Source organism: Phaenicophaeus curvirostris, chromosome 3 (assembly GCF_032191515.1).
Source record: "Phaenicophaeus curvirostris isolate KB17595 chromosome 3, BPBGC_Pcur_1.0, whole genome shotgun sequence".
Classification (NCBI taxonomy): domain Eukaryota; kingdom Metazoa; phylum Chordata; class Aves; order Cuculiformes; family Cuculidae; genus Phaenicophaeus; species Phaenicophaeus curvirostris.
The window spans coordinates 75,820,521-75,835,479 of record NC_091394.1 but is presented as its reverse complement, the minus strand read 5'-3'; the positions used below and the strand labels follow the sequence as shown (position 1 = coordinate 75,835,479).

Sequence of the window (14,959 nt, the reverse complement as noted above, 5' to 3'; positions counted from 1 at the left end):
TGTTGTTCACTCACTTGAAAGTATGTTCATGATTACTACTCACTGGAAAAAAGATGCCTTTGATCTCATGGTCCAGTAATAATGTTATGCATACAAACTGCCACACAAGACCACCTGCCTGGTGAACAAGGCCATGTTTGTAGGATTTTTATGCCACATTATGGAAAACATATTTAAAGCAGGATTTTCCTCTAAGTTGTCTTCTGTGACATGTACCATCCAAAAGTGGCTGAGTAGCTGGAAATCACACGTCCAAAAGCACCTATTAGAGACAAGAGCTCTTGCACATGGTTTGCCTGCCTTTGGGCCCCGTCTCACGCTTCAGTCCATTTATTTGGCTTGAGTGTAAGGGTTCTTCTCTCCATCTATAGCCAAACTAATAACTTCCCACACATGTAGAAAAACACGATAACACAATGAATGGTTCTTCCAACCAAAGAATATTTCTCCTCTGCTCAGAGGAATCAGCCAGCAGGAATGAAAGAGCTAATTCCGCACTTCTCAAACAGGTCTCCAACAAACAGCAAACTAAAGAAAAATGTTACCAGATTAACTACAGTCTACTTAGTTGATGTCATGTCCAAAGAAGGAACATATCTGTGCTGAAAAAAACAAATAACTTATTAACCATTGTGGATAAACTTATGTAGGATAGGATCTATTAGAGTGATTTGGTAAAGTGCATAAGGATATAAGTCCCACTTTGAAAAGAGTAACATGAACATTATTTTTTCCACTTTCCCAATCTGGGATTGCTTTTTCCTGTCAACTGCTTCAAACAGACCACGGATGAAGAATAATTTTCTACACTAATTTAAACTATGGCAGCAGTACCATGGAAATGCTAGTTGAATTTGAAAAAACTGCCAGCGTGTGAGTGCAAAATATAACCCAAAGTTAGACATTTTCTTCTACAGAGCAGGAAGAGCTCCTTTGTGCTCTTGGATAGCCAGGGGATTTAATTTTGTTTATTTTTAACTCTCATTGAAGCCAATCAATGGAAGCTTCATCTCTGGTCATGCTGCCAGCAGGGATAGAATGTAAAGCTGCAAATCTCTCTTCACTGTGGGGGAGCCACCTTACTGTCATACCAAAATCTGCTACAGCTATCTCCAGAAACTGAGGGGAAGCAAGTATTTGAAAAACACTTAGAGAAGGGTGATGATACCATACACCAGGTTACTCTGCTGTGGCTAAGGTGCACAGCTGTATCTCCAGGTCACAGCTTTACCAGTCCCTGGAGTATAAGTGTCATGTTTTCCCACTGCCTGGTCTTCTGGTAATTCCCCAGCTCAGAATCAGCTGGTCCTCCCACTCCATAACACAGCCTGGTCGTAAAGCCAAGCTGGGTCCATTAATATGGTGTCAAACTCAGATCAAGGGTCACAGAAATAAGACCTCTTGCTCGACAGGGTCAGCAGGAATATCCCGTTCACAGCCTGCAGTGAGAAGGACGTTTGTTTGCTCCAGATGGCACAGTTGCAAGAAAGAATAGCTTAAACTACTTACACCAAGTGACAAAAGTCAGATTATCTGTTAGCTGGTAACTGTAGCTATTGGGTTAGTTGCAGTTCAGATATATGAACATTATTTATCCAGAGTTTGACTGGGGGGAACTAACTGAAAATTTCTGTGCTGGGAATCTCCTCCTCCTGATCAGTCTGCATTTAAGGTGCTCTCACAGCTTCTAGTGGTATGAAAAATAGACAGTAGGAAGGCAGAGAGACACATGAATATATTTTAAATTGAAGTGTTACTGATTTGGGGCTGATACCAGAGACATCTCTCACAAGGAGAGTGAGAGAAGGTACACAGACACTGGCTTTGGCAGAAGAGTCCTGTATGAGGGCAGAAAACACAAAGCTCATCTCTTGGAAGGATGTAACAATAGATTTCTACCACATGATGAGCCAAGACAATGGATGGATGCTGCTGTTGAGACCTGTACACTCTGAATATGAGTCTACAGAGTCACATTGGACTTACTTTAGATAGAAATAGAGGAAACTAATTGTGAGACCCACTAAGGACTGCCTGAATGCAGAGATCTGAGGAACAAGAATAAGAAGCAGTCCCACACGGCTGTGCTTAAGGAGTTGTCCATTCTCCTAGTCAAATCTGGTTGTGCTATGTGTGTTGATGCACCTTGTCAGTGGTAAACTAAGAAATGCAGTAAACCAAAAGATAATCTGGTTAATATTTTCAGAACAACTTTCTGGACTGGAGAATCAATTATATGAAATCACAGCTTCTTACTCTATTGAACCAAATCCTTGTGCTCTATATTAAAGAAGTCTCCTTCTTTCCTAAGAAAGAGACCTGTAATCCGAACATTTCAGAAGGGTCCACAATTGCTGTAGCCAGCAAGTAACAGTGGATTCTTCCTATCTCTGTGTGCCACAGCATTCCAGATTGTAAGGAATTGATTGTTCTCGAGAGAAGCTTAGTCATGAGTGTCATATTTCCTTTTAAACTGAACCTCTTACATATATTTTTCAAGGATTCTAAGCAGGTAAAACAGGCAACTCTTAATTCAGAAGACAGAAGAAGGAAAATAATGATCTTTACGAAGGTATAGGTAAATGTGTATTTATCTGGTAATGGAAGATCCATCCGATAATTTGATTTTATCAGATGCTAATAGACCAGAGATAAGAATAATTATTGTAGCTGACATGCCTTGCTTGTTTTACAACAGGCATAGAATGACCTTCAAAAAATGGCACACAAAATTCTTCAAGTAATCACAACACAAATGCAATTGTTTATGCCTATCTAATTGTCTGTAATTAAAGTTATTAGAGAACAGGGGTTTAACCATTCATTTTCCATTTCCTGTACAAATCCTGCAGATATGTAGCATTTTCAATTCAAGGATGAATTTGTTGATGATTTGTTATTGGAGGCAGAGATTTCTTTTTTCCCCGAGTGTAAATTATAATAGAAATAAAGTATACATTTAATTTTTAACATATTTTTCAAAGACAGCTGCCCGCACCCCCAAAAAATTGTAAGACAGCAATAAAACGTTTGTAGTAATAGATTTCTTATCTTCTTTGAAAATACTTATGTAACTGTGGAAAGATTTTGAATTTCCAGTCATCCTAATACATAAACCAGATTTTTTAAGTCTGGCAGTAAACTACCCCATACTCTAGCCCATATCTAAACTCCATACTAAACGCTTTTCATAAACCAGTGCCTAGCACATGCAAACCTAATAACATTTTTAAAAAAAATCTTGTGTGTAGAGCGTAGATGAGATGCATCAATTACTATGCAGTACAATGGATATTAGCAGGTAGCAGCTGGTATTCAATCTCTACATATTGGGGTATCTTTAAAACTATCTCTAAATTGCAGCTATTAGAGCCCAATCCCATATTTAAGCTTAGATTTTAACTTCCATTTGTACAGAATGGTATTCTTTTCGCTAATGCTTTTGGTAACTATATAGCAAAAAAAACATCCCTGAAGAGGAGAATATGCCCTGCAGATATGACCTGCAGCTCTGCTGGAATTCAGGCAGCTTGTTTGATTCTGAAAAAATATACATCTCATTCAAAGCAAAGGGCAGAGATTGAATGACATTTTTAAAGAAAATAGTAGTTTATAATTTAAAGGCATGTTGGGGTGAAGAAGCCTTGCTAAAAGAAGTTTCCCAGCATCAAAAAGAATGAAAAAAACCATTGTTTTAATACAGAGGTACGCTTGAGCGCTGGGGGAATATTATACAATTCAACAGACATCTGTGACCTATCACAGCATTTCAACATTACATTGGGTTTCCTCAAGAGTCTTAAACTCTCAAAGGTCCCCAGAACTCAATTTTCAAAGCCCTCGTCTTCCACACTTCATTTTTAAACAATTTTTATTGAATTGTGTTGAGGGGTTTTTGCTGATGTCTCTCAATGTACACATAGAAAAAAAGTCTTTTTGAGCCTGTAACTTGAGGAGGCAGAGGGAAGGAAGTATCATCTTCTGATTCACAGTGAAGAATGATGAGGATTTAACCCTACAAACTCTGTTGTTCCTTGCTGAACCCAGCAATGAGCAGAAGAAAGAGAAGGGCTGCTCAGGAACACATCAGCTCCTTCACTACATCACTGAGTGCACAGCACTGTCAAGTGTCCATGGAGCTTCTCAGGGAAGGATGTGTAAGAGATGGAGACCAACTGTGTCACCTAGGGAAGAAGAAACTTTTTCTGACTGGAGAGAAGCAGCTAGACATGGATTTGAATGAAGCTTCCTCTACTCCAGATAAATAATTTAAAATCCAGGCTCTTAGTGATTGATTTTAGCTAATAAATTCCCAAACAGCTCTTTCTGTAGCACTTGATCTAATGTCATAAAAATTAAGGACATGTAAATATTGAGGAAAGATGAAGAGCCTAGTGGTCAGGGCACTAGCTAGGAATGCACAGCTTTTCTCAAAAACTGCCTCTACTGTAGTTGTCTTGTAAGATCAAGATAAGCAAATGAAACTCTCAGTGCAAGAACATGTCATCTGAAAATGGGATAAAAGGGCTTCCTTCCCTCATAGAAACACTTGCAAGTGCTTTAAAGATGAGGAGACAGGTCAGAGCACTTTCTAACTGCTAAATACAAAAGCAGCAAGAGGAGTTTTGGTAACCAGGCATCTCTGAAAAACAAAGTCTTTTGCTTTGTAAAGGCAGCACTTGAGCAGGTGGTTTTAATGCAGCTTTCAAAAAGCCTTGGTAAATTTAGGTTTCCAGATAATCCCTCTAACAGTCTCCCACCACAGAGCTTGCCAGTTCTGTGGGTTGTAGAGTTAGCAATGTTTGAGTCTGAGTTACAACTACCCACAGGCTAAATAAGAGAGCTATCAAAATTATTTCATATAAAGCTCCCATTTTTACTCAAAGTTGATTCCAGTAAAGGAAGTAGGAATATTTCTTAGCTTTCAATAAACCCACATCTTTATACTTAAATGTCCTTGTTGCCAGTGGTGGTGATAGTCCATAAAACTTCTTAGGCTTTTCTTAAAGGTTCAGGTACTGAAGACAAATAACTATGTAAGAGTTACAACTTTCATGTAAAAGTAGTAATAGTTTTCTAAGCCCTTGTGGCTGCACAGGAGTCACTTATTCCAATGGTTTAAAGCTGATGGTCTAATACCTCAGCATGTGGAGATCTCCCTCACTTTTGGAAAGTCTAAGGAAGGCAATTCTGAAACTTCACCCAAACGATCCAAAGAGCTAAGTTCATGCTGCTCTCATTCTGTTATGTAAATGATGTAAAGATCCTCATTACATAAACCAGTGGAGTCACCCCAGGGACAAATTTCACACAGTGCCTTAAGTGTGTAATTTGGGCGGAACCAAGCAGCTCCATGGAGATATTGATGGAAACAGTACTGGCTCTTTCCAGGGACTCTTTCTTCCAACAAGCAAGGCAGTGTTTAGCAGTTATGCCCTGCACATATGCATGTCAGCATTAAACTGCTGTAAAGTGAACTGACATCTTCCATTCTTTGAGGTTAAAATCTGTTTATTAATTTCTTTCATGTTCACCTTTGTTTCATTCTGTCTCCTTACTATGCAAAACCCATCACGGGTTGGAAGATGGAACACTGAACTTATGTTGCCTTTTAGCTCCTCTCTGTGAGCATATAAAGCACTACACCAAATGGTGTGTGTCCTAAACCACAGTTTCTATAGCTAAGTCCACATTTCACAACAGGTGTAGGCCATGGTATCCCTGGGTTCTAATCAGTTCCCCCACTGCCCTGATCAACACTGGATAACTCAGCATTGGGAGTCATTCCTGGGGCCATGAGGTAAGCTGCAGTTTGGGCTTAACACAGATTCTCTAACAGACTATATGCATAAAATAAAATCAGTAATTTAGCAATAGGTGTGATTTGTAACAATAGCACACTGTGTTGAATCTGAAGCCTAAACATAACCAGCAGATAAGAACTCTCAAAGGAATTAAGTTGGTTAAATGAGGAGTCAGAAATGAATAAAAAATAAAGCTACTAAATGCATAATATTAAACAAATGTTTGCTCTGTGATCTAACATCCTTACCGCAGTGTCATTGGTGGTAATGTACACCAACACATCTGAGTTGTTTCTGCTGTTGATGTATCGGTAACAGTTCCACACGCAGCTTATCAAGTAACCCTGCAAAAAAAAAAAAAAGGTATTTGTTATTCTATGCAGAAAATAAACCATATAAATTTTCCTGTTAAAGCAATTATATACTCATATAACAGAGCTGATAGACGCAGGGGACAAACTTTAGTGGCTTCAGTGGCTGTAGGTATGTGTAGGGGCGCTGTGAGTAATCTGGAACTGTTCCTCATACCAAGAGAGCTGGGGTTCAACCTGAAGAAGAGAAGACTCTGGGGGATACCTTATTGTGGCCATTCTGTATATAAAGGGGGTTTATAAGAAAGATGCAGAGAGATTTTTTTACCAAGGCCTGTAGTGACAGAACAAGGAGGAACAGTTTGAAACTGAAAGAGGGTGGATTTAGATTAAATTTAGGAAAAAATTCTTTACTGTGAGGGTGGTGAGGGACTGAACAGGTTGCCCAGAGCAGCTGTGGATGCTCCATCATGGACAGTGTTCAGCTTCAGGTTGTATGAGGCTTTGAGCAACCTGACTTAGTAGAAAATGTACCTGCCCATGGCAAGGGGGTTGGAATTGGATGATCTTTAGGATCCCTTCCAACCAAATCCATTCTATGATTCTGTAATTCTGTGACTATAGACTTACATCGCACCAAGAACTGCTTCATCTAGACAAAGATACTACAATCTAGACATGAATTAAGTTTACTGTTCCAGATATTTAATATTACAGCATAGTTAATGTAGACTAGTTGTGAAAAGAAACACTTTCTTTGGGCCTGAATATAATTAAAGTATATAACCTCCATTTTACCTAAATGAGCAGGTAACATATGCAGGGTCTTTCTTATACCTCTCTAGAAACATAGAGAGATGCGAGTTCAGTCAGACACCTTGTTACTGTGCAGGTCTCAAGGACAGGAGTAAAAAGCAAATAGCAACCAGTTTTGGATTTCTTCCATAGTAAGGATGTTTAAATATTGTCAGCTGGGTGGTAGTAGCATTAAAAAGTGGAGCACAAGCACACTGGGGACTGCAGAATCATCAAACAAACTGCAGGAAACTCTCGTTGTCTTGTGAGTAGAATCCTGGCCAATGATTCTGTGGTGATCCTATATATCATGTGCATTGCTTCAGTACTCTGTTTCACTCAATCTGACATTAAAGCAATGTATTCCATATGACTGAAGTGGTCTGGTATCTTCTTGAATAGAGAAAACTGTCAGAGTAAAAGTTTTTATTGAAATCTGGAATTATTTCTGACCTTTCAACTGTTGTTATAAATACATCACTTTTTTTCAGTATAAATTAAAAAAACAGTTCTTGCAGCAATAATCCTACCACAGGATTGTAAACTTCACATGCTTTGATCTTGGAGCTCATTTGACTGAGTAGGGATGCTGCCTGGCAACCAACTAGTTGTCTCTACTTTTTTTTTTTTTTAATTGGTCAAGCAAAGTGCTCACATCCATCACCTCCTTTACAAGCAGAAAACATTGCAGTCTGGCTAGCAGACATGAGCAAAGTGACTGGCAGGAAGACAGAAAGCAAAACCACATGCATAGGAGCAAGAGACAGATCCTCAGCATGCCAAGGATAAGGCTGGTGGGACTAGGTTTCTTCTGGAGCTTTCTGCTTCCCACACAGTCACACACAACAGTGATGAGGAGAACAATGCATTTTGGTAGTGCCCAACTTTTATTTTTGCTTAGTAGGTTCTGCATAGCAATTCTTTCACAAGCCTAATGCGTGCAAATTACACTGCCAATGCTGATTGGAATTGTATGTGTCTCTCACTTTGAGTGAGTCATATTTTTGTGACTCACTTGCACTGATGACCTTCCAAAAGCCTCTTATCCTTCTGAGCTGTACTGTGTTTCCTCCTTCTCCAGAGCTGTCACACATAAGCTGTGTGTTTCAGGACACCACATGACTCACTGATCACTCACTTGCAGATCAGGAAAAGGTTTTTTCCACCAGGGCTGAACTGGCTGAAATCCAGTAGGTTTGCTTCCTCTTCTTTACAGCGTCTAACAGACCCTGGATAACCTGGAGGTGTCATAGACTTTAACCATGAAATGGGGAGAGCTAAAGGCTTCTAGAGTGAGCTGAGTGCCAAGGGAAGATTAGTCTGGCTCTACAGACTCAGCTGCAGGCTATGCCAGTCTTCCCCAGGGTACCAAAGCAAGTGGTGTAAAGGCATATACATGAAGAACTGCATTGCATCCAGAAGTAAATAACAATGCCACTGCTGCAAATTATAAATAGTACTCAGTAAATCAGTAGCTTTCAATGTTCAGACACTCTGTGCTGAGAAAGGCATAAGAGCTAGTACAGAACAGAGACTGAATGCAACAAAATTCTGCAGGGATTTACAGCCCAGTAAAGAAACTCTTTACATTAAGCCTACCTATTTGCAAATCAGTTTCTACACTCCTTCTATTAAAACTGAGGGGAGCCTTGTTTCAGATAATACAATCTTACCTGGGAGAAGCTAGTGTGAGATTTACTTTTGAATGCTCCCAGTCCATTACATGTGGTGAATAAACCCCATTTAACCACACGATGAACTCCTGCAGCTTTTCCAGCTTTGAACCCCAGCTCTAATCAGTTCTGCTCCTGCATGCACGGGCTGTTTCTCAGTGGGTGAGGTCTACTCCAGCTCTTGAATTAAAGAGGTCAACATCCTGCACACACCAAGTAATCAGCCCTGAGACACTGACCCAGATACAGCTGAGAGTGGTGGCAACTTGGAGTGTGTCCTTTTCCAAGTGCTTTGGGCATGGGCTGCTGGCCTGTGAATCATGAGTCATAGAAACCCATTTTCCTCAACCCATAACAACTTATTTAAATTTGTTCTTAATCACTGTCTTAAACAGGGATTACTGATTCACTTACCAATTTTTCCCTGAAAAACTTGGCTGATGTTTCAAATACTGCTTTAAAATGTGTGGCTGGACACACAATACACACATCAGTTTTTCTCTCAGTAGACCAATGATCGTATTTGGAATGGCCCTATGTAAAAGGCATTTAGTCACTTCAGCCTAATCCACCCTTAGTGGTATTCCCTCATACCACAGCACTGATTAAGGGGGGTAGACCCAATAGCCACTGTATGAAAAGGACAGTTGTGCAAGAAGGGTTGAGTGTGGAAACAGGCACCATGCCTGCTTCTACCAGCTTTCAGTCTTCTTGTCTGAATGGTGGGAAATTACTTGAGCCCCTAGGGAACTGAAACCCACAAAACTTTATAGCTGTTTCTCACCATTGCTATTGCATAGGTACTCGTTAAACTGCGTAACAACAGTAAAGTGCTGCACGACTTCAGCTCATCAGACACATGCCCGACCAGCTGACTGACTGGCATTTTTGTGGAAATTAGAGGTTGATGTATCCTGCCTTTTCTTGTAAAGCAGCAAGGAAAAGTCTGTGCCGATCTGGGTCACAGCAGCCCTCTGGGCAGTTCCCTCACTGGCAGCAAGTGCAGGGTGAACACTGCAGACCCAACAGAGTGCCTGCAGGTTAGGAGCCGTCTGCACTGACTCCTGTTTTATTCTCCAGCTGCTTTGAATTTTCTATTTACAGAGCCAAGCTCATCTTCAGTAACTGGTAAAAGTGAGATAGAGTTCTACACAAACTGAAATGTACGTGAAAATTTTAGAGTGATGCTAATGGCAGACCAATTAGCCAGGTATATTTCACATGTTGGTGATGGAGGAGGAGAAATAATGGGTTGCTGTGCTGAGAAAATGTGCAATTGAATCCATCTTCTCAGCACATTAGAATGTGTACCTTCTACATACAGAAAGGCCGTACAAGAACTACTCTTTATAACTGTGAAGAAATGCAGTGATTGAAAAGAATTAATGATGTCAAACCAAACTACTGGTCTGCAACACTTTAAAAGGCACCTTATATATGCTAGGACATCAGTTGTTGGCTAACAGTCACACAGGCAAGGGTGTGTCATTTAAAGCAAATGACCCCTGCTTTAGAGAGGGTCAAGTGAGTCCTCTAAGTGCCCTACCGCCAGCAAATCCAGTGCTGGGACCTGGCCAGGCTGCCATGGGGCAGGTGGTAACATCATCACTCTGTGTTGGTCATTCCTGGGAGTTGGAGTCAGAGCTTGGCTGTTGGGGGTGTGCCCACGGACCCCACTGCTACTCCATTGCCCCTGCAGGAAGGTGGCAGATGCTGTGGTGATGTGCTGCGGGTTGGGGTTCACCCTGCCCCTGGGCTGAGATGCAGAATCCCTCAAGGTGATAAAACTTCTCTCAGGGTCATAAAACTTCATACTGCATCATCCTTTACCATTTGCTGAGGGCACCAGGATAGGCAGAGTGGCCTCAGTACCAGGCTCAACACCTCATACATAGAGATTATGGACATATTACAGAGATCAGGGTCAATATTCAGTTTGCTGAAGATCAGCCTGTCTCACTGAGCTGGAATACCTTTCAGCTGCCTCACTGGCAACTGCCAGAAAAAGAAAGGCCAAAAAAGAAGAGAAGAGGCCACAATCTGCAGCTGCAGAGTGCTGAGGGCAGCTTGGGGGAAAGTTTTATTCTGGTCGTGTTTGTGCTCATCTGAGCCTAGCTCAGTGGGACCTAGGGGCTTTGTCCAAGGTGGGAAGACTGAAGTCTCAACCATTCTGTCTCAGCAGCTGGGGCTGATCAGAGGAAACTGAGGCCCTATTCTGCAAACCCGCTGCAGAGGGTGAGATTCAAAAACCACTATATTGGCTATATGCCATTTGAAATCCTGTGTACATGTATATAAATACATTTGTACTGCCGGATGTCCTTCCTCAGCCAGATGGGAAGTACCTATGTTTCATGGTATGTAACTCTGGTTCAGTTTCTAGACAAACACAGTGAACAGAGTAAGACATTTTGATCTGCTCTGAGACACAGTCAAAGCCCCTGAAATATCCATTAGCTGATTTGGATCCAAGTAAATCCTAAAGACTAAAAAGACAAGTGCTTGTGTGTGGTTAGCTGGCTCACTTTCTTACTACCCTTGCATTTCCCCACCGCCCCTTCCCTTTCCATAATCCCATGACTGCAAAGCACAAAACCACCATCTAATGGTGCTGAACCTTGATTTCTGCTCAACAGTGTTTTCTTTTGCATGTATCTCCACCCAAAACAAAAGTATCACGATGCCAAATGTTTCTGAGGAATTATGTGATCGCTTCACATTTCCCACCAGCTGAATGCAGCATTTCCTACTGCAACTTTTCCCAGGTTACAAATGTTTTGATTTCCCTCCCTGTTTCTAGTTGAACTGCAGAGGTAGAGGGATCTCAGCAATATTTTTATTCACAGTACGTTTTCAGTTTCAGTATATAAACGTGGAACCATCTGTTAGGTCTATCAGTGATAAAGTGTGATGCATATGATAGTGTCCAGCTTTCTTTTCATGGAGCAGATTCCATAAATCTGTATAGCAGCTCTTCTGCAAACACAATAAATTCAAATGAAAATGCTCACTGGAATTTAGCAAGTGTTTTTTTGTGAGTCATATTTTTGGTGACTCATTTGCACGATAATGTGTTGCTAGAATGAGCATTATATGAGCCACATATACTCTTGGAAAAAACATGCGTTAGGCTCTTTAAAATAGAATGTCTCTTTTGAATTATTAATTTCTTAGGTTTATTTTTTCTGTAGTAAGTATTTCTGCCATTCCAATTCTAGTTGCTTTTCTTTTATAAGCTGGAGACTTCCTTGCCATACTTAGTCAATGAAATACCAGACCCACATGTGGTAAAAACAAGTTAATGCTTGCATCTGGGAATTATAAAGAGCACGTCCCTTGTATCACCTGACAGATCTATGTGTTTATTACATTCATACACATTTTTAAAGGTGCAAACAAAATAAGACTGTGAACATTTATATGGGCAAAGCCAGAAGGATAATTGTATTCCTAAATCAGAAAAGGAAAGCGAATACCACTCCCAATAACACCTTAAAATACCCTACAGGACTTCTTCAATTTTGAAATAGCTTCAATAACCTAATCTACCTCTTTTGACACAATAACTTTCCCTGTTTGTGTTGTCAAATACATCTTCTGGAAGAAATGTGCCTGGTGTCACTGTGGCTCTTTGGGACTTTCCTAATCTAATGTGTAATTCCTCTGTAGAGAAAGAGCAAGAACTGTTCTGAAATAAAACCTGACATGAGAAATGCAAGAATAGCAGCACTGCACTCTGAGAAGCTTGCAGAAGGGTATAAGAAGAAAGCAAACACACTGGTCCAAGGTTCAGAGGACTAGCTGAGCCACAGGTGGTTGTGTTTCATACCTTGATTTGTCTGATCTTACTCTGAGCTTCTTTTCGACTTCTGCCCCATACAGCAAGTAGGGACCAACCTTGAACGTGGTTGCAGTGGTTTTACATAAGCCCTTTCTGGCTGCACATCTCCCCTTTGCCTGGTACCTGTCACCTCCAGCCCTCTCACACACCAAACGGGTAAGATATTCTGCACAACAGCAAAAAAAAAATCACTCCCAGTGACCTTTTGCTGCCTGATGTGACAGTCATTTATGTTGTCCCTCCCAGGAGGAACTGTTTGGATCTATTTACCTGCTCTACACCATCCTTTTTGAGATACGGCACCAGAAATGAATGCATGCTTCCAGAGACAGTAGGCATCAAAACTGTCAAAGATATCTTCAGATTTGTTTTTGCTATTCTTTTAATATCCCTAGCATTTGATTTACTTTTTTGACCAGAATTGAGCAGTAAGCTAATACTTTTCACAGGTCTACCCATTACAGCTACAAGATCCTTTTTTCAGGTGGTCATGCTTAGTTTAGAGTCCACCACAGTGTCTGTTAATAAGATTGTGCTTTCTCTTTGTTCACCATTAGAATTTGTCACCACTGAGTTTCTCTGCCATTGCATTGCTCAGTCACTCAGTGCCATGAGATCCTTCTGCAAACTTTTCTGGGGGATTGTTTTCCCTATTTTGAATAACACTGCAAAAAAAGGATGTTGTTAGATTTCCTTCAAACATGCCACCCATGACCAGAAGTAGACTTTATACACAGTAATGCACTTACCTTAAAGGCCAAAATTATACTTATGAAAAGGAGGATAATAACAACCAGACATGTAGGGTTCACAGACATAATCTCTTCCTTGTAGGGAAAATTGGTGGGCTGCGTAAGCAAAAATAAGCAAAACACTGTAAGTTAATCTCACGAGTCACTTAAGAGCTATTCAATTAGCGTCCTCTATAATTAACAGCTTACAAAACTTTCTGTGATCTACTAAATTGGGAGCTCTCTGCATCAATAACCAGTTTCAGTAAGTTTGGCTGGAACAGGCATTGTGAAGACTCAGCTGTCAAACATTCCCAGGAGGAGTGAGGGATTTGCTTTTTAGTTTGTATGAGGTATGGTCTGTCTTTTCCTCTGAGCACATTTGGTTTGTATCTGACATAAACTAGCAAAAGACAACTCTGCGAGCCTTGCAGCAAGAAGCTTGCCATCTTGGGTAACAGCAGGCAAGTCCTCTACTTATTAACTAATCATTATACGGGCACTGGTTGCCAAAGACCACTGGCAGCTCCTTCCAGAAAGTCGAAGTGGAAGAAGCTGGACAGCATGAACCTTTCACCTAAACATTTGATCAAGAGACATAGGGACTATTCAGCTGTATCTTATTTAGGCTAGATTTGGACTGCTTCTCCAGAAGCACTTGTTAGTGCTGCTGCCTGAGTGCATGCCCCATGGAGGCAGGCATCCTACAGGAGAACAATGCCATGATTTCAAACAGAAATGTGCTCAAGGCTCTTCTCTTATCTCATACACAAAAAGGAGGTGACAAAAATCTTCCTACTTAGTGTAGGCTCTAGTAATTTACAATTGTGAAATTCTTTAGGATCACTGGCTGAAAAACAACATCTAAAAACATTTTACTATATTTGTTACTACTTAAAGAAAACATACCCTTTTAAATTAATGTTCCGAGTAATTTTGAAATATTGCAAGGCAAAAGTTCCTGTTTCAGTTAGAATAAACCATTGTTCAGAGACAGAGCCATTCTCCACAAAAGATAGCTTTGCTCCAACAGTAGCTCATTATAACTGAATGCATTAGCTGCTTCCACACACAACCCCCTTTTCCCTTACAGGTCTAATTATTTAACCAGGCCAGCTCTGCATCCTTGTCAGGACAAATAATTAGACTGAGCTATAACTGTATTCTTGGCAATGATGATGTAAATCCAGAGTAACCCCTTAATACCCCTTATACTAGCACTTGTCCCAGTGCATCAGGAAATTCTCTTTTTTTTTTTTTTGGACAGCTGCTAGTGAGAATAGATCTTTATTTAGCGCTTCCATGAACTGTTCAGAGTGGTTAACGTCAACAGCAGCTGTAACCGTTTGCAGATAAATGTTACATAAGCAGATTTTCTGCTTCTTGACAGCAATGTTTCTGTTCCTGTACTGAATTTCATGTCCAAAGTTTTTATCACATTATCTTGTTTGTCAAGAGACAGCTTTTGTAGGAAATTAGCTTGCTATAATTCAAGAAGTTGCTTCTTTTTTATTCCACAGAAAGTTATTGCTCAAGATAGTGGCTGTGATCACCCAGAGACCAAGAAACCAGGATTATATGCCAAGAAATATGCACTGAAAAATAAACACAAACTTTATATGCAGAAAATTTAATTATTAATGCCACAGCACTCAATCCTGCTTGCAAGAGGGTGGGCATGCACATGGTCAGAAAGTCCAGTCAGTTAAGGAGGAGTAAGTTTACTAAGTTATAGTAAAACTGCCCCAGAACAATTTTTCTTAGTACTGGCCTACCATTAAAAAACTACTCAAACTAATTTGTG

At 40.4% G+C, this 14,959-nt stretch overlaps 1 protein-coding gene across 1 annotated transcript in view; it reads right to left on the bottom strand.

Moving 5' to 3' along the window:
* The window catches only part of LAPTM4B (lysosomal protein transmembrane 4 beta), a 58,896-nt gene that overhangs the window by 14,296 nt on the left and 29,641 nt on the right, over nucleotides 1-14,959 (bottom strand). The window contains exons 5-6 of the mRNA XM_069854410.1: nucleotides 13,174-13,272; nucleotides 6,053-6,148 (exon numbers count right to left, since the gene is read on the bottom strand). Of these exons, the coding sequence (XP_069710511.1) occupies nucleotides 6,053-6,148; nucleotides 13,174-13,272 (195 nt within the window). The remainder of the gene's footprint in view (nucleotides 1-6,052; nucleotides 6,149-13,173; nucleotides 13,273-14,959) is intronic.